The sequence below is a fragment of the Leucopleurus acutus genome, assembly GCF_964270905.1.
Source record: "Leucopleurus acutus genome assembly, chromosome: 4".
Taxonomy (NCBI): Eukaryota; Metazoa; Chordata; class Mammalia; order Artiodactyla; family Delphinidae; genus Leucopleurus; species Leucopleurus acutus.
The window spans coordinates 1190109-1216008 of NC_139146.1; the positions used below are offsets into that span (position 1 = coordinate 1190109).

Below are 25900 nucleotides of genomic sequence, written 5' to 3' on the forward strand. Positions count from 1 at the left end.
AAGGGACCCATATTAAAATTTAGAAAATAAGTCCAAAACACCCCAGAGAAACTGCACCCAAAGCTCAAGGGGGCTGGGCCTCGGTGGCACGGCGGCGGCCCTAGGACGCGTTGGCCATGGGCTTGTACTTCTTGAAGCGCGTCCACTGGCCCGTGGCGTAGTTCATCTCGAAGACCGTGTCCACCAGCATGGTGGTGCTGCCCTGGCCGTCCGACTTGGGCAGGTCCTCCGTGTGCTCGCTCAGCTTGATCTGGATCACGTCGCCCTGCTCCTGGCACGGGTTCTCTGAGGGGGGCAGGGGCCGCTGGGCAGGGGCCTGGGGGCGCAGGGGCGTCCCCCACCCCCCGCAGGACCCGGGCCCCCCCCACCCCCACAGGGCCGGCCGCGGACCCACCTCGGGAGCCAGCCATGAAGCCCAGGATGAGGGCCTTCTCGGGCCGTGTGACCTTGTTGGCCGTCTTGAACATCTCCTGCGCGGCGAACATCTGCTCTCTCTGCGATGGAGGAGCAGGGCTGGGTGCTGGGCCCTGCCGGCGCCCCTGCTGCGGGCAGGGCCGCACACACACACCCCACCCCACACACCTACCGTGAGCGACAGGTTCTTCTTGGGCTGCTGCTGGGCGGGGGGCTGGGCCTGGGCCTGGGGGGCCACCATGGCCACCGGAGGCGTCTGGGTGGCGGGGGCGACGGCCGGGGGCGTGGTGGGCGTCAGGGGCGAGGTGGGCGCCGCGGGCGTGGGTGCTGCAGGGCTGAGGCCGCTGTTGTACAGGGGCGCCCTCTGCTTGAACTGTGCCGGCAGCGCGGGGCTGGGGGCGCTGGGCTCCTCGGGGGGCCGGCTGGCCTGCAGGCTGGCTTCCCGGGCAGGCGGGGCTGCAAGCAGAGCAAGGCCTGGGGGGCGGCCGGCAGGGCCAGGGACCCCGCCTCCGAGAGAAGTGCCCGGGCCCTCCTACCCGCAGCTGGGGTGCGAGCCCCGGGCGGCACCTCTGGGCACGGCGCCCACGCCCCCGAGAGCCCCAGCCGGGAGCCAGAGGGCTCAGGCCTTCTGAGACCAGCAGGGAAGACGTCCAGGCGCTAATGGGCTCCTGGGCGCTGGCGAGGGAATGGAGGGCTGCTTCCTGGAGCCCAGCAAGCCTGCCTGACCCCCAGGCCCCCTCTGGCCACCCCCTCCCCGAGGCCAAGCTCCCCACCGGGCAGGCGACGCTGAGCCCGGGGAGCAAACGCCTCGGAGGAGAACCCACGGATCCCCCTCCACCTTTCCTTCCGCGCCTTCTTTCTCAAACTGTAGGGCTACGTGAGGACCCTGAGGCACTGTAACCTCAGCAGCCCCCCTCCCGCTCACAAACTGGGCCTCACACCTGGCACCGCACAAGGGAAGGGGCGCTGCCTGTCTGGCCCCGTGAAGGGCAAAGCAGCTGAAACCCCTGGGTTTACTTCTCGAAGCTCGTGCTGGGCAGGAGGGTCTTCCGGCCCCGGCGGCACCAGCAGAGGCCCTGACACCCAAGGAAGCACCACGTGGGCGAGTCCTGGGGAGATGCTGCCCCCTGCCTGGTGGGTGCTGCCTGCTCTGGGTGCCCGCTCACCTGGCGGGGCCTCGGAGCTGGGGATGTAGGATGAGGCAGGGACCACACTGGGCGTAGCCGGCAGGTAGCTCGTGGATGGCAGCGCAGGCTCGTTGTTCAGAGACCCGAGTTTCTAGAAGACAGAGACCATGGTTCCTCTCAAAAGCAGCCCGGGGGCTCAGCGTGAGCCTCTCCCAGTCCTGGATGGGGCCGGCTCCTCTGTGGGCCTCAGCGTCCCGGCCCAGTGTGAACCCGAACCTCCAGCCCCACAGGAGGGCCCCCACCCCCGGGAGCAGGACCGGGGGCACTGCTGTCCCCAGGGATGGAGACTGCTCCAGGCCAGGGGCCCCGCGCTCAGCAGTGCTGGACCCCAAGCGTCCGGCCCTGCCGCCGCCCCCATCCTGGAGCTGCCTTGTTGGGAGGGCGCGGGGTGGGGCGAGGCTGTCCCTGTTTGGTTAGGGACCCTCCCAAACCAGCCATCTTTGAGGTAAGAAGAAATTTTTTTTTTTTTTAAACCACAAAAGCATATGAGGAAAGGAAGACACTCCTTTCAATAAAGTAAGAAAACACAGCTCTGCAATGAGAAGTTTCCCACCACCCAGAAATGACGGATGCGACACTCGGCCCCTGGCTGCCCAGCCCCTCCAGGCAGGCCGCACCGGCAGTGAGGGGCCTCCCGCAAGGCCGCCCTACCACCCCTGTGGGACAGGGGACGCCGAGGAGCCCTGAGCGCGTGGCGCTGTCCAAACCTGGGCCCGCGGGCACGCCAGCGCCCCGCCGGCGCCACCTCTTCTGCGTGTGTCCACGTACATACGTGTGCATCCGCGCATGTGCTCCCACGGCACGTGCCTCCGCGGCTAACGCTGGGAATGGGGGCACGCGCTCCGGCCGCCCGCGGCCCTGCAGCCCTTACCTGTGTGGACACCAGGCCGGCCGCGTAGTCGGGGGTGGCGTTCTCCACGACCGTCTCTTCCTTGGCTGGCTTCTCCACCGCCTCCGCGTCTGCGGGCAGAGCACAGGCCTCAGCGCCCCGGGCGGCGGCCCTCCCGGCCCGAGGCGGCGGCGACTCTGAGGACAGGTCTGCCCCGCAGACTTGCCCCTCTCCAGCCGGAGGCGGTCTCCGTCTCAGTAGACGAGAGACCAGGGCCTCCGCGGGCGGACAGGCCCCAATACGCACCCAGGGTCTTCCTCCTCCTCTTGGCCTCCCGGCCGGCCCCGACCATATCCAGCTCGGAGATGTCGAGGAGCTGCCGACACACAGACAGAAGCCCACCCTCAGCCCCACGGAAGGGGCGCGGCTGGTCCCGCGTGGGCGGGGCTGCCAGGGGACACGCCCACCTTCACGCCCCTCTCCTTCCGCAGGGGCGTCCTCGACGGCGGGATGGCAGTGCGGTTCCCCGCGGGGCTGAAGACGCTGGGGGCGGTGGGGCTTCGGAAGGGCGCCTGCTTCGGGATGCCTTTGAGCGGGGCTGCGGAGAGGACGGGCCGTCAGGGGGCCTCGCGGAGCGGCTACTCCGCCACCGCTGCGTATTCCGCTTGCCTGTCTCCGCCAGAGCCACCCCTGCTGGCCTGCCAAGTGCTCCCCCGGAAGTGCTGCGCCTCCGCGAGGGCAGGTGCCAGGGGCACCTCCCCGTGCCCAAGCACCGGGGCATCGGGTTGGCCTGCCCAGAAGAGCTCGCCGTGGCAACCAGCGACACCACAGCCAAACTGACGTCTCTGCCCAAGATGCCAAACCAACAGAGACGCCACGCCTGCATCCACCGACCGTAACACACCGAGTCCTTTATCACCACAGACAGGACTCTCAGCTTCCACTTCTTTCTTGCACCTCGGGGTTAACAGATGTGTTACAGGCTAGAGGCCCCACGCTGCAGCCAGAATCACCCTCCCTCTTCCCCTGGGCCCAGCCCCTCATCTCTCTCAAGGGGAAGGCACCTGACACATGAGGAACGGCTCCTTCTGAAGGGGGCCTGGCCCCGTCCCCAGGCATCCAGTGCCTCCCCATTCCTGCCACTGGGACCCGCCCCAGTGCTCAGCGAGCAGACACCAGGGCTGACTCACACCAAGATCATGTACAGCGTCCCAGGCCCGGTGCACAGGTGGCCCCTTGGCACGGCCAATGGGACAGGGCAGGGAAGCAGGAAGCACCCCTGAACCGCACCGTGGGCACGCTGGGTCGGGGCGCCCGGCCGGAGTGTGGAAAGGAAGGTGAGGGGAGCTTTGTCAGGGGGACTGGCACGTGGGGGGCAGGCAGGGACGTTACAGTGAGGGCCCCACCCGAGGCAACAGCCGGCCCTGAGGAGACAGGGCTGGGCTCCCCCCCACAGTGCTGAGTCAGCCGACACCAAGACGGCAGCTCCCACCTGAGTGCTGTGGGCTGTGGGCCCCGCAGGGAGGACCCCCACGAGCCCCTCAGGCTCCCGTGGCAGCCTGGCTGCTGCTCTCACCGACCCACCTGCCCTGTCCGGTCGGCCCTGGGCCTGGGCAGCGTGGGGTGGGCAGGGAGCAAGAGGTGCGCTCCGGCCCCGAGGGAGGGACGAGGGCGCAGACCCGACGACACGACGGCGGCCCGGTCAGCCTCGAGCTTGTAGAGCCCTCGCCCCACGGAGAACCTGGGGCCGGCACGGGGCCGCAGGCGGCAGGACCTGGGGCGGAGGCGGCGGCCCATGCCCTCCACGGCCATAAGGACGAGCGAGAACCGAGACTGAGCGTCTCCCTCCAATCCCGGTCTTTCCTCATCTCAGGCGGAGCCTTCCGGACCCTCCGTAAGCGGAAGAGCCCCCCTCATTTCACACAACAGAGCCGGCAGCACCGCAGGGCCCGTGGCCCAGTCAGGTCAAAGTTCAACGACTGAGCTCCCGAGGAAGGGCGAGCCCTCCCCTCCGACCCCGCAGCGGCCCGGCCTTACTCGTGGTGTCCATCTTCCGCAGCAGCCCCCGGCCCTTGGCATGGAAGGGCACCCCCGCACTCCTCTTCAGCTGCTGGGCGGTCTCGGTGGCTGTAAGACAAGGTGGCCTGCGTCAGCGCCCACCGATGACAGCGCCTCCATCCGTGGGATTTACAAAGAAGGTCGAGTTGCAAGGACTGGAGCACAGACGCTCGCTCGTCTGCTTTCAAACGTTACAACTACACTTTCCGTGTAGGGCAGCGGTCCCCAACCTTTTTGGCACCAGGGGCCGGTTCCGGTTTCGTGGAAGACAACTTTCCCTCGTACTGGGGTTGGCGGGGGATGGTCCAGGAGGTAACGCGAGCGGCGGGGAGCGGCGCATGAAGCTTCGCTCGCTCCTTTGCCCGCTGTTCACCTCCTGCTGCGCGGCCCGGTTCCTAACAGCCCGCGGCACCGGTCCGTGGCCCCGGGGTTGGGGACGCCTGGTGTGGAGAACTACACTTGCAGCAAGTAGGGCTCTGGCGGCTGCACCTCCCGGGGTGGGGGGACAGGAGGGCCCCGATGAAGCGCCCTCACTGGTGGGTGGTCGCCTGGCACAACCTCACCCTTCCCTTCACGGAAGCATCAACGCGAGGCAGGAAACAAGCTCGGGGAGGGACGGAGCCCCACGCCCACCCGGCACCAGGTTCTGCCATGGGGGGCTGGGGGCAGGTGCCACTGCTGACCGCACGGAGGGGCCTGGGAGCTGCCCAGGGGGCTGGGGGCCCGGGCCGCGCACTGCCAGCTCCATGAAGCCACAGCGCAGTGCTGACCCCAGGACGCTGTCCATCTGGAACCGAGAGTCACGATGGCGGCTGTGTTTTATTGGGATTCTTTGAAAACGGGGCATTTATACGGGTTATTAATACCAACACCATAACCACTTGCAATAAAAGTTCTGCTACCAGTCAAAGGAATCCATTTCCTGGCCTTTTTCCGAGCAAGTATCTTCCATGTACATTTTAGAAACCACCACTTAAAAGACACGAATAAAATGACCAAACATCTGTAAAGTCAAATTGAGGTCATCTGCAAGAATGAGGCAGGGCTACAGGAGTTAGGACCCAGCCTCTCCAGTCTCTTCCAGGCTGCCTGTCTCATCACCTGTGTGACTCAGTTGGTACAGATTTCATTTTTGGAACAAAGATTACAAATACTTTAACCTGAAAATTCGGAAGTTTCTAAAGTAGATTTTTAGAACACACAGTTCAGCGTAGCAATCAATAAATTTCTAATAAAAAAAGAAAAAGACTACGTAGGACTCTGTCTTTAAAAGACAGTTAGGTACCATAAAACCTAAAAGAAATCTAAAAATAAAAACTACAGACATAGGACAAAAGTATGATTTGCTCGGCAGTCAGTTTTCCCAAACCTGCTGGACCTTCCAGGCCGGGCAAGGCAGCCCCCGCTGAGGAGGGTCCCGACGAGTCCCAGTGCGCCCTAGGCCAGGCGCACCCGCCCCAGACCCGCGTGCCGACAGCGGGCACTGAGTCCCAGTGCGCCCTAGGCCAGGCGCACCCGCCCCACACCCGCGTGCCGACAGCGGGACTCACATTTCTGCAGGAGCTCGGCCCTCAGCGTGGCACTCTTCGGCTTCCTTTTCAACTGAAAGTGTTTCACTGGGGGAGCGAGGGGCCCAGCGAGGGTCGTCAGGGCGTTTTTATTCAGGTACTGGCACTCCAGCGGCAGCATGGCCGACGCCTCACACTCATTCACTGCTCGTTCGAGAACCAACATGTTAGGAGGTGCATCTCCCTTACACAGGCCCGATTTGCACCGCTAACGTGAAAACGCACAGTTTCCTGTTTATAGCAGTGGAGCTTCTGCTTCGATCTCAAAACAGAAAACAAGTATCCACTGCCTGCCTGCCACAGGCCAGCAGTCAAGGCCACCAACCTGGGCCAAAGGTCAAGGGCAGGACAGGAGGGCTCAGCAGAATCCCTGTGGGGCTTTTTAAAGGCAGAAGCACCCGGGCCCCACCACAGATGTCCATTAGCTACGTTTGGAAGGGGCTCCGTGCACCCCTAGAGCAAGCGCCGTAGGAAGGGGAAGCCCGGGGCCATCCCGGCTTCCCCCTCAGTCCCCACGGCCCCCGCGGATGGTTTCTCCTGGACCCTCTGAATCCTGGCCCCCACAAGAAGCACCCAGGCACGTTCCCCAGGCCTGTGGGTTCACCAGGCAGTGAGAGCTCGGGAGAAGGCCCTGGGTGGGGAGCACAGACCAGCGCCACCGCTGTTCTTCCTGCCCCCGGAGGCACGCCCAGAAGCCCCTGGGCAGAAGACAGAGCAGGCCCCTCCCACCAGAGAGAGGACACCCAGGAGGGCGTGGACCTGTCTGGACCCTCATCAAGCTAATCACCAGGACAGAAACATCTTGGGTTTGCGTTCCAATGCTCTGGAAGCATCCATATAGCTTGTGGGCAGTTACAAGTCAAGCGAAAGCCTACCGAGTAAGAGCGATCATCTCGCAGTTAAGAAGAGGCACTGGCAGCCACCCCTGGGGACGGCCAGGCCACCGCCCCTGCGGGACCGCAGGGGCACAGGTTCCATCTTTAAAGGGCTGCAGTTCCAATTCTCCAAACTAGGAGAGGAATTCAGGGAGGAACAGACCTTCCCACCTTTATATGTTCTAAGTGGTTTTCAGTTCATGTTCCAGACAAGTAAACTGCTGATATTTTCAACACACAGTTATGAGCATCTACTCCGTGCCAGGGAATGTTCTAGGCTCTGAGTGGGCAGAGCCCGTGCCCTCATGGAGCTGAGTGCGGAGAGGGGTGCGTGAATGTGAAGGATAAAGCACGTACAGTGAGGAGGGAGCCTCTGGGCTGCTCCTGTCAAAGACTGGCCAAAAGCCAGCCAGCAGCGCCCGGGGCAGGGGTGCACGGATACAGCCAGCACGACACAGCACAGCGTGCGACACTCTCGAAGTCAAACTCATGTTACAAAAGAGGGTTTAAAGGAAAACCCATCTCCCTCCGCCCAGCGTAAAGCAAACACACCCAACCTACCCTTTTCTCTAAGTTCTCCTAAAATATCTTGAACGTTGGGATTCTGTTCTTCGAGGTCAAGGTTAAGAGATCCGGTGTCAGGAAAGGACTTCAGAATGTCGGCCACCATGAGAACCCAGGGGTCCGAGTCCAGGGTGGCGAGCTGGATGATCTCTGTGAGGGCACCCTTCATCTGCCGGGAGAGGAGAGATGGCAGTCCTTGTCGCCGACCCCACCCTGCCACCCCTGGCTCAGGTCTGCGGGGCGCACCTTTGCTCGTTCAGACACAGGAAGGAGCCCCCTTCAAGCCCACCGGAGCTTCCGCGCGCACGGGGCGGGACCCAGCCTCTTCAGCCACCGCCCCCATGCCAGCCCCGCCCTCAGGAGAGCCCCCTCCCCCCCATGCCCACACCTCGCCGGCTGCCCGCGCATCTCCCCACCGCCTCCCGGTGCAGCGGCCCGGCAAACAGAAGGGCCGCCCAGGACGGGGGGCCCGTTCCCGCCCCCTGCTGGGGAACCTGCCACTGGGGCGTCTGGGAAGGGACTGGGTACGGAAGGCCGCCGGGAGAACAGGGGCAAGTCCCCGCACGTCCCATGGGCATGGGACGGGCTCACGTGACAGAGGAGAGCCCGCAGGAGGCCGGTCCCCCCCCCCCCCGAGGACCTGGGGGACCTGGCTCCGGGGACAGGCCGTGCCCGGCGTGTCTGCTGCGCTCGAGGTGCCGCTTCCTCCCACAGGTGGCGAGTGGCCACAGCGGCCCGCGGTCACCGCTGCTTAAGGCCCAGACGCGGGCCCAAGCCTGAACACAGCCCCCCTCACACCTGCGCTCTCCCACCCAAGCTCCTGGTCCACCTGTCACCCCTCACCTGGCAGCTCCCCCTCGCCTGCGCTGACCCATCCATCCCCTCAGGCTCTGGCTTAACCCTCATGCCCAGCTTCCCACCACCCTCAGGAATCAGGATCCCCTCACCTGCCCCGGAAGCCCCGGCCCGCCTCCAGCGGTGGTCCAGACAGAATGCCTGGCTGAGCCCCGCATCCCCCCAGGCGCACGCGCAGCCGAGGTCGAAGCGTCAAGGCTCTGGCATTCCCGCCTGAGGCTGGGCGCCCCCCCCTTGGCCAAGCACAGGGCCGGGTGCCAGCTGACCCAACTCTAAAAAGCTGTCTCTTGAAATACATGGAAATAAGTTCTTTTGACGTGTGGCAAAAATGGTAAACGCTTATTTATTTTTTAACATTTGTGCTGGGGGCTTTTTTGATGTTTTAGAAGAATGAGCCCGTCTACCACCTTCCCCCCTGTATTTAGCTGAGCTATCAACTCTTCCCTACATTAAAAACAAAAGGCCAACAGTGAGAGGCCGGTGTACCGCAAAAACAAAAACGAAAGGCACGAAATGAAAAACAATTTTATCTGTACTTACTATGAGTTAAAGAGTGAAAACGTGTCCCTGGCAAACTAAAGTTATGTAAAAAACATAACAAAGAAGCCCCCCCTCATACCTAAGTCTCAAACTAAGTACCTCCACACAGATGGCAGGCTGCGCCCTCGGCAGTCACCCCAAAGCGTTAGGAACGAGACACACACACACTGCGCGTGAGGGGACACCCAGGTGCTGGGGAGGGGGAGCCTGCAAATGGAACTGAGGTGGCCCAGCAGGAGGAGCAACCTCCCACGCCCGAGCCCAGAACTGCAGGGCGCCAAGGGGCAGGGGACCTGGAGCCCTCTGACGCTGCCTGGGGCAGGGCGCAGGCTGTAAGATGGTGCGGCCATTCGAGAAGCCATCTGGCGCTTCCCCAGAAAGACAAACAGGCAGCTCCCTGGTGGTCTAGTGGTTAGGACTCTGTGCTCGCACAGCTGAGGCACGGGTTCAACCCCTGGTCGGGGAACTGAGATCCACAAGGCCGCGCGGCCAAAATTTAAAAGAAAAATGATGAACAGATAACCACGTGAGCTAACAACTCCACTCCCAGGTACAGACCCAAAAGAACTGAAAACGTATGTCTACCCAAAAACTCACACGTGAACGGCTGGCTGTATTGGTAACAACCCAAAAGTGGAAGCAACTCCAAGGCCATCATCTGATGAATGGATGACCACAATGTGGTTGATCTACACAACGGAACATCATTTGGCAATAAAAAGACACACGACGTGACAATGTGATGAACCGTGAAAACATGAAGCTCTGTGAAAGAAGCCAGACCTGAGAGAGCACACGCCGGATGGCTCTGTGCGTGTGACACGTCCAGGACAGGTCACCCACAGGCCCGGGAGGTGGGACGGTGGACCTGGGGCTGGAGTGGGGACAGGGAGTGGCTGCCAGTGAGCTAGGGGTTTCCTTCTCAGAGAGACGAAAACGTTCTGGTATCAGGTAGTGGCAATGACTGCACAGCACTGTGATGTACCATAACCACTGATTTGTACACTCTAAAAGAATGAATCCTATGTGAATATCTCAGTTTGAGAAACTGTATGAGGAAAAAAACAGGGGGCCATAAGGCAAGCTTAGCCAAAGCCCGCAGACGTCTCCAAAGTTGGCGTCACACCTGGGCTCCTGCCTGGAGGCAGGAGTGTCCCTGGCCCTGTCTGGGCACCATGTTGCCAGATGTCAGAAGTCCGGGTGCCCAGGAAGCACAGCTGAGCTGTCTCTGGAGGGGGCAGCCTGGCAGTGGGCCGGCAAGGACAGGCCTGTGTCCAAGGGATGGTCCTTGTCACCTGGAACACGGCTCTGGCCCTCCCTGACACGGAGCTCCTGTAAAAGCTGGGCCAGGAAGCATGTGCTTCAGTCCAGAGGAGTCACAATAGGGGAGGAACCAGCAGACAAGGAACCAAGAGTCAAACGGAAAGAGGACAGGACAGAAAACACCAATAACCGCTAGACACGCCTCTACTGAGCACACGATGTTTATGACCAGGTAGAGCGCCATGAATTTTTAAACTCTCTAAAATAAGGACATAAAGCAGAGGAATGAGTTCAAGACACAGCAAGACAGCAAGAGGTAACAAAATCAATAAAAAGACCATGCCTCAAAATAGGCTTAAGACGCCACTCAATCTCTAAGAATCATTACAATGACAAGGAGCCCCCCGAAATGCTTGAATGGATGACAAGGTGTATGGGTGTCATCTTTATGGTGTATTGACAAGGTGTATTGTCATCTTTATGACAATACCATAAGGACGGACACTTTCCCTCAGTAATCTGTAAGTCTAGGGTGACCCCACTCAAGTTGCAGAAATAGTTTCTTCACAGAACTGGACAATCTGATTCTAAACTTCCTATGAGAAAAGCAATAAACAAAAATAAGAAAAAAAAATCTTTTTAAGGTAACAAGAGAAAGATCGATTTCGCCAGACATTAAAATTACAAATGCCGCATGGTTAAATACGGTCCTTGCCTCTCGCCTTACTCCCAGATAAACTTCAAATGCATCAGATTTCAATCTGAGAAATGAGACCGTAAAGCGCAGGAGGGGCCACAGGAGCCTCTCGTTTGCGTGGCTGCTAAGCGAGAGGCCTCTGGAGCTACGGCCTAAACCAAGGAGCCACGGGACGTGGATTTGAATTTTACTACTTAAGTATGCTTCCCATGGAAAACCACCAAAAAGCTCCAAATTCCCCAAATTAAATCAAGAGAAATGGCAAGCTGCGTGAAAACAATACTTTGCAACTCCTATCACAGGCAATTAAAAAAAATGCACACATATACATGTGTGTATATTTTATAGATGTCTATATATATAAAGAACAAACACACATATATAGAGATTGATCTTACACGTCAATTTTTTAAAAGTTTACCACTAGAAAAATGATTTAAAACTTTAAAACATGCAAAGGATGCTCAGCCTCATTCAACATAAGAGAAATGCAAAATAAACGGAGGAGGAGATACAATTCCCACTTCAGGGACGGGCAGGGCGGAGCCGGGTGGCCCCTGCTGGCCCGCCTGGGAGGACGGGCCTGATGGCGGAGGGCTTTGTGGCACACGCTCCTGAGTCCAACCATCTCAGGCCGAACCCCGAATCTGTCAGCGCTCCCAGGACAGCCTGGGGGTGCGTTAGCAGCAGTGGCTGCAGTCACCTGGGGATTCAGCACTCGGAACAGCGTCTGGCAGGAGCGAGAACCCCTCCCAGGGAGCAGGCGACCACACACTGACAAGAACGTCAATGGGCATAACCTCTACTAAGTTTATTTTATTTATTCTTTTAAATTTTTGGCCGCACGGCGCAGCTTGCAGGATCTTAGTTCCCCGACCAAGGATCGAACCCACGCCCTTGGCAGTGAAAGCATGGAGTCCTAACCACTGGACCGCCAGGGAATTCCCTCTACTGACTTTATTTTAGTGATACTCATCACAATTTATGACGTATGTGCTTTTTGCCTGAGCAATGAGCACTTCCAAGAATTTATCCTCTGGATTAGAGATCTAAATGCAAGACCCGATACTATAAAACTCTTAGAGGAAAACATAGGCAGAACACTTTTTGACATAAATCACAGCAATATATTTTTGGATCCATCTCCTAGAGTAATGGAAACAAAAACAAAAATAAAGGAACCATGAACAAAAAGACAACCTACAAAATGGAGAAAATATTTGTAAATGATGCAACCAACAAGGGATTAATCTCCAAAATATACAAACAGCTCATAAAACTCAACATAAAAAAAACCAAATCAAAAAATAGGTAGAAGATCTAAATAGACATTTCTTCAAAGAAGACACACAAACAGCCCAAAGGCACATGAAAAGATGCTCAACATCGGTAATTATTAGAGAAATGCAAATCAGAAGTACAATGAGGTACCACCTCACGCCGCCGGTCAGAACGGCCATCATCAAAACGTCTACAAGTAATAAATGCTGGAGAGGCTGTGGAGAAAAGGGACCCCTCTCCTACACTGTTGGTGGGGATGTAAACTGGTGCAGCCAGTTTGTGGAGGTTCCACAAAAAACGAAAACTAGAGCTACCATATGATCCTACAATCCCACTCCTGGGCATATATAAGGAGAAAACTCTAATTCTAAAAGGTACACACACCCCAGTGTTCACCACAGCACTACTTACAACAGCCAGGACACGGAAGCAACCTAAGTGTCCATCAACAGAGGAATGGATAAAGAAGATGCGGTACATATACACAATGGAACATTACTCAGACATAAAAACAATGAAATAATGCCATGGATGGACCCAGAGATTATCATACTAAGTGAAGTCAAAAAAAGACAAATATTATATGATATTATTTATTTGTGAAATCTAAGAAAAATGATACAAATGAACTTACACACAAAACAGAAATAGACCCACAGACATAGAAAACAAACTTATGGTTACCAAAGCAGGGGAGGGAGAAATAAATTAGGAGTTTGGGATTAAAATATACACACTACTATATATAAGAGAGATAACCAACAAGGACCTACTGTATAGCACAGGAAACTATACTCAATATTTTGTAATACCCTATAAGGGAAAAGAATCTGAAAAAGAATATGTATGTATGTGTAACTGAATCACTTTGCTGTACACCTGAAACACCACACTGTTAAGTCAATTATTAATATATTTCAATAAAAATAAATAAAAACTACAAAAATGAAGAAGAAGAAGAATTTATCCTCTAGTTACCTTGCACACCTGAGAGAATTCACTGCAGCAAAAGACAGGAAACAGCTGCATGTCCACCAACGGGACGGGAGACCAAGTAGATAAAGTAGGTCCTGTGAGGCAGGAAAAAGAATGCAGCTACAGCGTGGGCACTGGTGTGGAAGCACCACCAAGACGGACCTGCAATTAGTGTGAATCTCTGTAACGCATCCATCCTACAGACACGGGGGCCCCTCCACTGAGGGCCTGGCAAAGGGGGGCATTAGGGATACAGAGACACACAAGACACACGACCTGGTCTCAACAAGCTCACAGGTGAGCACTAAAGAAACTGAGAACTCACTTGTGTTCACAAAAACCTACTGCTACAGGTTGAACTGTGCCCCTTCCAGATTGGCTGGAGTCCTTACGCCAGGACCTCAGAATCTGACCTTATTTGGAGACAGGGCCTTTATGGAGGTCATCGAGTTAAAATGAGGTCATTCAAATGGGTCGTAATCCAACACAACTAGCATCCTTATAAAAAGGGGATATCTGGACAGAGATGAACACACACAGAGGGAAGATGACGTGAAGGCTCCTGTGGAGAAGCCGGCCACGGGACTAGAGCAATGCCCCTACCAGCCAAAGAACACCTGAGGCCACGAGAAGTTCAGAGAGAGGCATGGATTTGACTCCTGGCCACTCAGAGCTGTGAGACAACACACTTGCGTTGTTCTAAGACATCTACTCTGTGGTACTTTACTGCAAACTAATACAACTACCATGAGGCAACTGCACAAGATTTTACAAAAACGTTTGAGGAGAAAAAAAGGGCGGGTTAAAGACAAAAAAGACCACTGTTATGAGCTGAATGTTTGTGTCCCCCCTCAAGTTCAAATGCTGAAACCCTAATCTTTGGGAGGTGACTAGGTGTGAGGGCTGGGCCTTGATGAATGGGATTAGTGTCCTTGTAACAGAGCCCCCAGGGCAGGGCTCGCTCTCTCCTGCCGCTGCTGAGCACACAGCCAGAAGGCTGCCATCTGCAAGCCAGGAAGAGGGCCCTCACAAGAAACTAAATCAGCCAGCTCAGACGAACAGTTCATCGTGGGCTTTCTTTCCGTCATCCAAAATTGTAAGAAAATAAATGTCTATTATGTAAATCACCAAGTTTATGGTATTTTTGTTATGGGAGCCTGAGCCTTTAGATGAAATAAAATCATCAGTGAGAATCCTGCCTTTAGCACTCTCGTGGTAATAAGCTTTTATGGGTCTCTGGGGGGAGACAGATGCAGAGTAAGTGAGGGGCTTCCAGTTCTTGCCAAGAGGGCAGACTGGCGTGGGCTGCTGGAACACCACACACACAGACACACGTGGCACCGCAAATCCACAAGAAAAGGAGAGTTGGCTTGCATTTCAACGCATGGCTGGGAACCCTGGGCTCAGAACAGAGAAAAATAACACCTTCTCCCCATCCACCCACACCAATGAGGTGTAGTACTAAGGCATTAGAGGTGGATCTCTGAACAGGAGAGCTACAAAGTGAGGAGAAACAAAAGCAGCACATTTAATCACTTCTTAAACAAAACTTCAAAACACAAACCATGAGCCAAAAACATATTACTGTGCATTAAAGGAAAGGTGATGAGCAAATGGGAAGTCTAGCAGGCAGATGGATCTGTAATGTTCAAAACCAGCAGTGTTCCACATTAAAATATACAAAGAGACCCGCAAACCAACAAGAGGATAGCAACCCCAATAAAACACAGGCAGGTGTTATTAATGGGCAACCTACAAAGAAGAAATCTCAGACGGCAACGAACGCAGCCACAGATACCTCAAGTGAACCGGAAAAAAACCCAAATGAACACACCGCAGCACTTTCCAACCACTGATTTGCAAAAGCAGAAAAGTGGACAAAGCCAAGTGCTGGGGGGTGAGGGAGATAGCACAGGTGCCCACAGTGCGGGCACCTCAATGCCACCACTTACGCAAATACCTTCTATGACCCAACAATCCCGCCCCTGGGCATAGATTCCAAGTATGTGTTCACAGCCATCCACGGGTGAGGAGCTTTGCGTCACAGCATGATGCTGCTGTGAGCTGGGGGCAGCCTGCTACCAGTGCTGGAGGGCGGCATGCATGGCGGTGGCAACAGTCGGGATGCAGCTGAGCAGGTCAGGAGCTGCCACACTTTTCTGTAAAGGGCCAGAGACTGACTATTTCAGGCCCTGGGGGCTACGCAGCTCTGTCTCATCTTTTTTCACTAACCCTTTAATAATGCTCAAAACATTCTCAGTTTACAGACTGCAGAGAAAACAAGCCACAGGCCTCAGTTTGCCAACCCTAGGGTTAGATGAATGCAACACAAGTGGATATTAAAAACATTTTATTTACAAAAACTGAGATATGTAAGACAATAGAATTTATATCAATTAAAAATACATGCACCCCCCCCACCCCAATTTGAGCAAACACTTTACCAGAGAGGCTCAACACCTTTAGTCACCATGGAAATGTAAACTGAAACCTACTAGAGTGTTTGCATTAAAAAAACCCACCATGACCTCCACACTCCTCTGGGGATATTGAAATGATACGAGCACCCTGGAAAGCAGTCTGGCAGTCTCCTAGCAGGGGGCCTGCCCGTCCTCTCCCAGGCGTCTCCTCTAGAGAAATGGCGACAGTCCACACAAGGACCTGTCCATACGTGTAAACATGTCCATTCAGAGGGACACTACTCGGCAGGAAGAGTTACGAGCCACTAATACACGTAACACAAGCGTGAACTCAAGATAAGGATGCTGAGCGAGAGCCAGACGAAAACAGCACTATTAATATAACATTCCAGGAAATGCCAACCAAGCTATGGAGACAGACAGGAGATCGGTGATTACTCAGCAAGGGAGAGGGACACGAGGGTTACAAAGAGGCAGGAGGAGAATGTTATCTTCACTGTAATGGTTTTACAGGTGTGCACATGTCACACTGTACACTTTCAATATGTTTATGTCAATTATACTTCAAATGAAAAAAAGTCCCTAAAAACAGTACACATTTTTAAAGAACACTCACAAAAAAACACGTAATAGAACAGAACAGGGCAAGTTGCCACCTATGGGGAAAGTGGAGTAGGATGCAGGAATAAAACAGAGAAGCTAAACAGAAGAGACTTTGAAAGGGAATCAGTAAATAAGTTTAACAACAGAATAAGAGACGGAATGAGTCCGATGCTACCCAGATCATAACAGGCAGGAAAAAAAACGGCTTGAAAATACCAAAGAGGCTGCACAGGAAACAGAGGGAAGTCTCCCACACACCTGACTGGAGATTCAGAGAGAAAAGGAACAGAAACTGGGACCAAGGCAAGGTCTAGAGAGGAAATTGTTAAGAATTAACAGATGAAAGATAATCACAATTTCAAGAAGCCCAACAAACTTTGTAGGACAAATTTTTAAAAATTTTTTCACCAAAACACATCCTAGGAAATTGCAGAACTACAGAGTGAAGCCACTGTCCTGGGCCAATGGGCCCAAGGCCCTCAGGGGCAATCCTATGGCCTGACATCAAGTTACTGACTCGCTGGGACCACTGGAGTCCCACGCCAGAGGCACTATGGGCACCTGACCACAGAAAGGAAATGACTGAGGTACTTGACTCTGGGGGACAGTGGAGTTTAGGTAAAATTCCAATGAAGCAGCGAGTCTGTGTGTAAAAGGTCAGTGTCAGAACTGTCAGGTGGACCTGGGTCCAGTTTCCTTAGAAACAACAACAGTGAGAGACGTGGGTGTCATGCTCACACACCCCTTATCCGAGCCTCTGCACCTGGGCTGGAAACTGAGGCTGCTTCTTTGTGTCAAAGTGTCTTAGACCCTCCAAGCAAAAGTGGGGCGTTTCACTATTACTGATATGACTTTAAACAGCAGTTTCCGAGAGTCTGTGATTTTCATTTTTTTAAAAATTTATTTATTTTTGGCTGCGTTGGGTCTTTGCTGCTGTGCGCGGGCTTTCTCTAGTTGTGGTGAGGGGTGGCTTCTCTTGTTGCGGAGCACAGGCTCTAGGTGCATGGGCTTCAGTAGCTGTGGCACGTGGGCTCAGTAGTTGTGGCTCACGGGCTCTAGAGCACAGGCTCAGTAGTGTGGCACACGGGCCCAACTGCTCCGCAGCATGTGGGATCTTCCTGGACCAGGGCTCGAACCCGTGTCCCCTGCGTTGGCAGGTGGATTCTTAACCATTGCGCCACCAGGGAAGCCCAAGTCTGTGATTTTTAGACCACAGAGTTTCTCAGTGAGTAAGGCAGCCATAGTGATTAAAGGGCATGCTGTGACAATTCACAACTGTGACATGTCCTTGGGGAAACGCTGTTTCTTATTCACTTGGCAGCTGGCCTGACCTGTTACCCCAGGTGATAAATATGTAGCTATCCCAGTCACTGATCACTGGAATCCCTAGGCTTCCCACAGCAGTCTCATGAGTTGGATAATTTTACATACTAAAGAGTTACCTCAGGCAGCCCTAAAACTCTCCCTAAAACTTCCTTTGGTGGCAGTGCTAAGGACTTGGACAAGAGGGGTCACTGGTTTTATCAGTAGCAGCATTTACAGGTTCCTCAAAGCCCTTTCAAGTATAGCTAAAACATTATGAAGTCAGTATTTACATTTTACGACACTCTGTAGTTAGCAAAACACCTCATGTACATTGCCTCCTGACATCATTCTTACTTCCTGGACCAAATTCTAAATTCTTTGAGAGCAGGGGCCCTAAATCACTTCTGTACCCCTCACTGAATAAACTAAAATACTGGACCATTAAAATCTCTTTTCCTCTTCCCTCCTATTAGTTAAGAACTGTTGCTGACTTAGCTTTTAAGAGAAATAGATACATCACAAAACAAGTGAACTGGTTTCGAGATTTCATTAAGAAACTCAAGTTGTAGCAGACGCTGTGTACGATGTTTACTTTTATATGTCCCGGCCAAGGGGTCAAAAGTTATTCTTGGTGTGTCTATGAGGATGTTTCTGGATGAGATTAACATCTAAATTGCACAGACTGCCCTCCCTAATGTGGATGTCCCTCATTAAATCAATTGAAGACCTGAACAGAACAAAAAGGCTGAGTAAGATGGAACTCCTTCTGCCTGACTGTTGAGCTGAGACTTTGGTCTTTTCCAATCTTGGGACCTGGATGAAATCCTGGCTCTTCTTGGGTCTCCGACCAGCTGGCTTTTTAGACTGGAACTACACTTTAGCTCTCCTGGGTCTCACACTTTCTGGCTGCAGCTCCTGGGACTTTTCAGGAGGCTTTTGTGAGCCAATTCCTTTCAATAAAAACCAGCATCTCTCCCCGCCCCCCCCATGTGTTACATATAGGCATACGTAAGGTACACACGCCCCCCCCATGTGTTATATATAGGTATACGTAAGGTACACACGCATCCTATTTGTTCTGTTTCTCTGGAGACCCCTGGCTAAGACAGTGCAGAACACACACAGCCCAGCCATCTAGTCCCCCTGTATCTATGGTCCTATGTAAAAAAGCTTCATCTTCAGAATGTTATCCCCTAAGGCATCAGACCCTAAAGAAAGATAATTAAAATAGCTAAGTGAATTGGGATGTTTTGGAAAGTTTCTTTTGTTTTGTTGTTTAACACTGAATATATACTAAAAATGCCTTTCAGAAAACTAAACTATCCAGAATGGCCTAGTTCATTTTCAACCTAGCTAAGCAAGTTCTTCATTATAATTTCTTGTAATGCAGACAGAATCCAAGAACAAACTATGTATTTTAAAAAATCAATGAAAGAAAGCTGGTACACCTATATCAATGCTGGACAAAAGTAGACAGAACATTACCAACTACAGAGACCGCTATATAAAGACCCATGGTTCAGTCCACAAGGCAACAACAACAATTCCAAACTTGTGTGCACCTGATAACATCACCTCAAAATGCAGAAAGCAGAAGTTGATAAAACTATAAGGACTGACAAATCCATAATCACAAGAGAGATAAACACATCCCCTCATTAACTGATAAATATTTTAAATCAGTAAGAATACAGTAGACCTGTACAACATGATCAAACAAATTTGACCGAATGAACATATACTGGGCAATGGATCACAAAACTTGATCATAAAAATGCTTCTGGGGCTTCCCTGGTGGCGCAGTGGTTGAGAGTCCGCCTGCCGATGCAGGGGACACGGGTTCGTGCCCCGGTCCGGGAGGATCCCTCATGCCGCGGAGCGGCTGGGCCCGTGAGCCTTGGCCGCTGAGCCTGCGCGTCGGAGCCTGTGCTCCGCAACGGGAGAGGCCACAACAGTGAGAGGCCCGCATACCACCAAAAAAAAAAAAAAAAAAAAAAAAAAGCTTCTGAAACTCACTTGCAATGTTTACAAAAACTGACCATCTATTTTGCCATTAAGCAAATCTTAAATTTCAAACGACTGAAATAATATAGACTATATTCGCTGACAAGCACTCAATCCAGCTAGAAATCACTAGTAAAAACATAACTAAAACCTCCCTCCCTCCAATGTATGGAGATTAAGAAACATTTCTAAATTATAAAAGGGTCAGTGAGGAAATCATCATAGAAATTACAAAATATTGTGACTTGGTTATGAAAACACTATCAAAACTCGTAGGATGCGGTGATTAGAAAATAACCAGGACTTCACTGGTGGCGCAGTGGATAAGACTCCGCACTCCCAATGCAGGGGGCCTGGGTTTGATCCCTGGTCAGGGTTCGAACCCTGGTCAGGGAACTAGATCCCACATGCATGCCGTAACTAAGAGTTCACATGCCACACCTAAGGAGCCCGAATGCTGCAACTTAACTCCCAGTGCAACCGAATAAATAAATAAAATAACCTGTGGGACCTCCCTGGTGGTCCAGTGGGTAAGACTCTGCACTCCCAATGCAGGGGGCCCAGGTTCGATCCCTGGTCAAGGAACTAGATCCCACATGCATGCCGCAACTAAAAGTCCACAAGCCGCAACTAAGACCCAGCACAGCCAAAATAAATAAATAACTATTTTTTAAAAAACGATAAGAGAATGTTATTATCTACTTTATGCTAATACATTTGAAGTTTTAATAGGAACTGCCAAATCACTAGAAAATATATAATATCCAGAAAAGTTTACTTACGAAGAACATAAAACCAAGCATCAACACTAAAATATGTTCCCACAAAGAAAATCCAGGCCCCCAGATGGCTTTATCACTAAGTTCTACCAAACATTTAGAAAGAAATAATTCCATTGTTAGACAAACTTTCCAAAGAAGGGGAAAATAGAAGATACATTACCACTCCTTTTATAAGGGTAGCATAACTTCAACACCAATATCTGACAAAGACAGTCTGGGAAAGTAAAATTAGAGGTTAATCTCACCCATGAACACAGATACAAGATTCCTACACAAAATACCAGAACAACATAATCCTACATATAAAATGACCAAGTTAGGGATATGCCAGGTTGGTTAACAGCTAATGCTATTCTGGGACCTCCCTGGTGGCACAGTGGTTAAGAATCCGCCTGCCAATGCAGGGGACACGGGCTTCATCCTTGGTCTGGGAAGATCCCATGTGCCGCGGAGCACCTAAGCCCGTGCGCCACAACTACTGCGCCTGTGCTCTAGAGCCCGCGAGCCACAACTACTGAAGCCCGCGTGCCTAGAGCCGTGCTCTGCAACAAGAGAAGCCACCACAATGAGAAGCCCGCTCACCGCAACAAGGAGTAGCCCCTGCTGGCGGCAACTAGAGAGAGCCCGCCCATCAATGAAGACCCAAGGCAGCCAAAAAACAAAAACAAAAAACACAATGCTATTCTGTAAATGTGGCAAACTATTGTCAATAGACATTACAAACATTTGATAAAATTCAATATTCATTCATGCTCACATCTACTACAATTGTTACCCCCAAACCGGGTTCACCTCTTGATGAGTGTTGAGCCGAAAGACACAACCAAGCCCAAAAGAAGGAAGGATGTATTCCTTGCAGCCAGTAAGGGGAACAGCAGGATCCTTCCCAACGCCAAAAGTGAGGACGTTTTAAGCTAAGGGTACATGCATATTCATGAGGGGGCTTTGGTGGCTGACGGAAGTCACATGGCTCAATGTCAGCATTCCATCCTCCGCCTGGGTGGGGGTCTTAGTTCTTGCAGAACTCAAAAGATGTGTATCAGATTATTACTTACATCCCTGGAGGAAGAACTAGGACTCTGCTTTATCGCCGAACTACCATTTCTTAACTGCTTTTCCTTTGTTCCTGCATTCTCTCACTTCCCTTAAGATCCTTAATTACTGAGACCTGTTCAAGGGCAAGCATTGTGGCCAGGCTTCGATCCCAACACGGCTTCGGCCAAAAATGGCTTTTTCTTATTTAAAGTTTCGGCCATGAACTCAGGACAAGTATGGTTAATAAACAGGTTATGCTGGAGACAAACTTCCACCCACCCCAGGCCAGGTTCTTGGAGGACTCTGCACAGGAGAAAGACTCTATATAGGCAGAAGGCAAAACTGGACATCTCTGACAAGACAACAGGGAGTTCCCTCCCCCGGCCCCCCAGCAGGGAAGCATATCCCAAGAGTACACCTGCTTAGATACAGCTAAGAGCTTCTGTGACTCTGAAGGCTCCATGGAGAAAGCTAAATCGATCACAACTGGAAGAAATCTGCAACGTACACATCCGAAAAAAGGCTGCTATTCAACATTTATGTTTTAAAAAATTGCTACAAAGCGGGAATTCACTGGAGGTCCAGTGGTTAGGACTCCACGTTTCCACTGCTAGGGTTCAATCCCTGGTCCGGGAACTAAGATCCTGCAAGCCGCGCAGTGCAGCAATAAATAAATGTTTAAAAAATAATAATAAATAAAACTCCTACAAAGCAATGAAAAAAATACATTGGGGGAAAATTTTTTCTTGAACAATTAACAAAAAAGAACATCAAATAATGAATAAGCACATGAAAAGATGCCCAACCATAGGCATACTCAGAGGATGGAACACTATTCAGCAGTGAAAATTACACCACAGCGGGGCCGCGGGTTGGATGCATGCGTCAAGGTGTCAACAACACGAAGAAGACAGACACACCCACTCACTCACGCGAAACACACGATATGATACCGTAACATTAAGTTCAAGCCAGGCAAAACCGAACTGTACTGCTGAAAAACGCCTATACAACTGATAAATCGCAAGGAGTGGCAGAGAAGTGATCACCTCCCACAGCGAGCGAGGGGAGAGGGCAAGGGTTGTGATCCGGCACAGGTGGGGGAGGTCTCTGGACACAGCTTTATTCTGTTTCTCTTGTACACGTTATATATATAAAAAACAACTATCAACTATAATAACGCGGCAGTCACTGCGACAGTAGTTGGGGAACGTTTAAACAACTACGGCGCCTCAACATTTTGAAAAACTACTTACTTGGCGCACAAAGCAACACAATTTACCGTTAAGGAAAACAAGCAGAGAACAAGTCGGACAGACCCACTGATGAGAACGATGCAAGAATACGAGCGTGTGGCAAGAACCCAGAGCGCAGGGTGACCGAACCGGGTGGGTACCCCGACAGGTGAAAGCAAGAAAACCGAGGTGGGCGCTGAGCCCGAGGCGGGCCCCCGACAGCCCGACCCCCCTCCCCCCGTCCGGGCACCTCGCCCGCGGCTCCGACAGGTGCAGGCGGGCAGCTAGGGCTCGCGTCCACCGCGGGGGGGCGGCGAGGAGGGGGAACGGGTCCGCGAACTGCGAGGGTCCGAGGGGCGGAAGGGGGGAGGGGAGGGGACGGGAGCGGGGGAGGTGGGTCCGCTAGGGCCGGCGTCTCGGGTCCCGGGGAGGCGCGGCCCCGAGGGGGAGGCCGGCCCCGCGTCCGCACCGCCGCCCGCCTCACCTCGTCCACCGTGCGGCGCGGGAGGTGCAGCGTCCCGAGCAGCAGCTTGAGCTTCACGGCCGACGAGAGGCCGTGGAAACAGAGGCGGATGTTGTCGATAACCGCGGCCGTGAGCAGGGACGCGATGCTGGGCGGCGCCCACAGCTCGTCCGTGGCCCCCAGCTTGTTGTGCAGCCACAGGCCCGTGTCGCTCTCCCGCATGGACGCCATCTTGAGGGGGAAAAAGCCGGCCACCGCCGAGCCGGCATCTTATGAGGACACCTACGCGCCCGCGGCGAGGACCCTCAACATGGCGGCGCCCGCAGGGCGAGCGGCGGTGACGTCACCAGAGGAGGCGGGGCCTCGGAGAGACGCTTCGCGGCGGCGCGAGGACCGGCCGCCGGCCGCCGTAACGTAACATGGCGGCGCCCGTGGCCGGATCTCGAGGGCCGCGGAAGATGACGTTAGCAGAGGAGTGGGCTGGCTCGGCCAACCTACGCCCTCTTCAGCCCTGAAGTGGACAGAACCCCGACGCGGCGGCTGGCGAGGGCCCCCGCCCCTCCACGGACGGCCGCCGGGGGGCGGCCAGGACGCCGGGGTCCCGCGCCGCTGGGAGCGAGGTTGTCGAGGTCAGAAAGACATTTAGGGAAATATTTGCCAAATAGAGTCGGGTGGGGTCCAGCTCTCGTCCGTTCCCTAGACAGCCCGCGTGCGCTGACCACCTGCGACGTGCCTGGCACAGTTCCAGTTGCTGGGGACACAGTGGTGAGCGAGTCGGGCCCAAACCTTCGCCCTTGCGGGGTAGGCGATCCAGAGGAGGCGGGCGGGGGGACCGAGTGACGGGAGTGCCGCATACCCTGCACATCAGGCCTGCAGGCTCCTGGGCGAGCTTTCTCAAGCCTGGCAACCTCTCTGGTCCCCAGTGCTTTGTCCCAAGACAGGACTGAGTGATGACGCCCGCGGCTGACCCGCGTCCTCGGGCTTAGCTGCAGGCGGCCTTCTCCAGGTACCGCGGCCCCGCACCTACCGGGTCTGGGCCTGCCCTTTCCAGATGCCAGAACGGGGTGGGGGGGACACCAGCGGTCCGGCCCCCAGGAGTCAGCCCTGCCTTGGGGGGCGGTTCTTACCAGCCACAGACCCCAGCCAGGCTTGTGCATAATCAAGGACAGCACAGAACTGGGGCTTCAGCCCACAGCGGTGCCCTCTCCCTGGAGGGAGGGAGCTCCTGCCTGGCCAACCCCTTTGTTCACCCCTTTGTTCCCCGCAGGCCGGCTTCCTTGCCTGCGCCCAGAGATCTGTGTCATAGCGCCCAGAATCGGGCTAGTACCTCTTGTGGATGAGGACAGCAAACTTGGAGGTGCTCCCAAGCTTGTTGGCAGAGCGAGAGGGGTGGGGACTGGTGTACCAGGCGTGGCCGGGGCCCTTTTCCGAGGAGGGCACGCTGCCCCTCAAGTGAAAAGAAGTCGCATGCAGTGAGCAGGAGGAAGGGTGCCCCAGACAGGGAGCAGCTCGTGGTGCAGGGGGGGCCCCCAGCCCGGCCTCCTGGTTCCTCCCGTCCCAGCCGCTATGTCTCTTCCTCTGCCCCCTCCCGCCCACAGCTTGGACCCGGACCTCATCATCTCCGGAAAGAGTACCTGTGTACGAGCCCCCCTTCAGATCCCCCTCTGCCACCAGAGCCACAGCGCCCCGGCCTTTGCGCTTCATCCAGACCTGTGAGGGGAGAGGGTCAGGGAGCACCCAGTGCCTCACCCGTCTTCAGGTACCTGGGCGGTGGAGAGGTCAGCAGTCCAGACCCTTCCCATCAAGCCTGCTGTCCTCCGAGACTGGAGTGAGGCCCGACTCTGCTTTTATTCTACTTGAGTCGGTTTTTCTTCCTTCCGCCAGCAATCCCGAAGCCCAGCACTACGACGTGTTGAAACTGGGTCCTGATGTGTGTGTCACACATAAAGTACTGTTACGTGTATGTTGGTGTCTTTGGTGGACAGGTGCGATTGTGCTGATCTTGTATCCACATTTTAGCTTTCCATCCCCCTAGGATGAAACCCTCACCTTGCTTCCAGTTGCCCCACCCTATGGACAGTCTACAGTGAGGACCCTCCTACAAGGCCCTCTCAGACTACATGTAAGAGTCTGGGAGGTGCATGCCCCAGAGTCGGGGTGTTGGCCAGAGGTCACCAGGTAGTGTTAAAGAGGGCTGCTAAAAGTTCTCTAGGCGGACTGTGCTGGTTCACTTCCCACAGTTGACACAGGCTTGCGAGAGCCAATTGCTAAATTTTCAGGAATTTTATAAGCTTGTCATTAAACACTGCCATTGTTAAAAATGTAACTTCAGGGCTTCCCTGGTGGTGCAGTGGTTGAGAATCCGCCTGCCAGTGCAGGGGACACGGGTTCAAGCCCTGGTCCGGGAAGATCCCACATGCCGCAGAGCAACTAAGCCCGTGTGCCACAACTACTGAGCCTGTGCTCTAGAGCCCGTGAGCCACAACTACTGAAGCCTGTGCGCCTAGAGCCCGTGCTCTGCAACAAGAGAAGCCACCACAATGAGAAGCCCGTGCACCACAACGAAGAGTAGCCCCCGCTTGCCGCAACTAGAGAAAGCCCACGCGCAGCAACAAAGATCCAATGCAGCCAAAAATAAATAAATAAAATAAATTTTTTTAAAAATGTAACTTCATTGTATTGTATTCATTCACTATTACCCATTTCTGTCTGTCTGTTGTAACTGACTGGGATGGTGGAGGTCTGTATAACGTTGTACACTGCGCTTCTCATCGAACCCCACTTTCACAGATAACACACTGGCAGCTTGAATGCAGCAAAGGTGGGAGTACTTACACCACGGATATTGGCAAATGCCACAGATCAGGGCTTGATTGTCTAGACTTAAAGTGATAGAGAGAATGCTAACAATGAAGATTAAACTTAAAAGTACGTTGTGTCCGTAGTC

The 25900-nt window shown here is 53.8% G+C and overlaps 1 protein-coding gene across 2 annotated transcripts; it reads right to left on the reverse strand.

Moving 5' to 3' along the window:
- NELFA (negative elongation factor complex member A) lies at positions 1 to 23222 on the reverse strand. Of its 2 annotated transcripts, none has more exons than XM_082837880.1 (11): positions 22975 to 23222; positions 7493 to 7664; positions 6039 to 6200; positions 4468 to 4557; positions 2898 to 3028; positions 2737 to 2806; positions 2473 to 2561; positions 1581 to 1692; positions 587 to 870; positions 395 to 494; positions 1 to 285 (listed from the first exon to the last, which is right to left on the reverse strand). In XM_082837880.1, exons 1-11 carry the CDS (start codon positions 23182 to 23184, stop codon positions 101 to 103), a joined length of 1605 nt encoding a protein of 534 aa, XP_082694006.1. In that variant the 5' UTR covers positions 23185 to 23222; the 3' UTR covers positions 1 to 100. The 2 variants fall into 2 exon arrangements, with proteins under 2 accessions (XP_082694006.1, XP_082694007.1); XM_082837881.1 differs by lacking the exon at positions 22975 to 23222 and adding an exon at positions 7742 to 7796.
- Positions 23223 to 25900: the final 2678 nt, after the last annotated feature.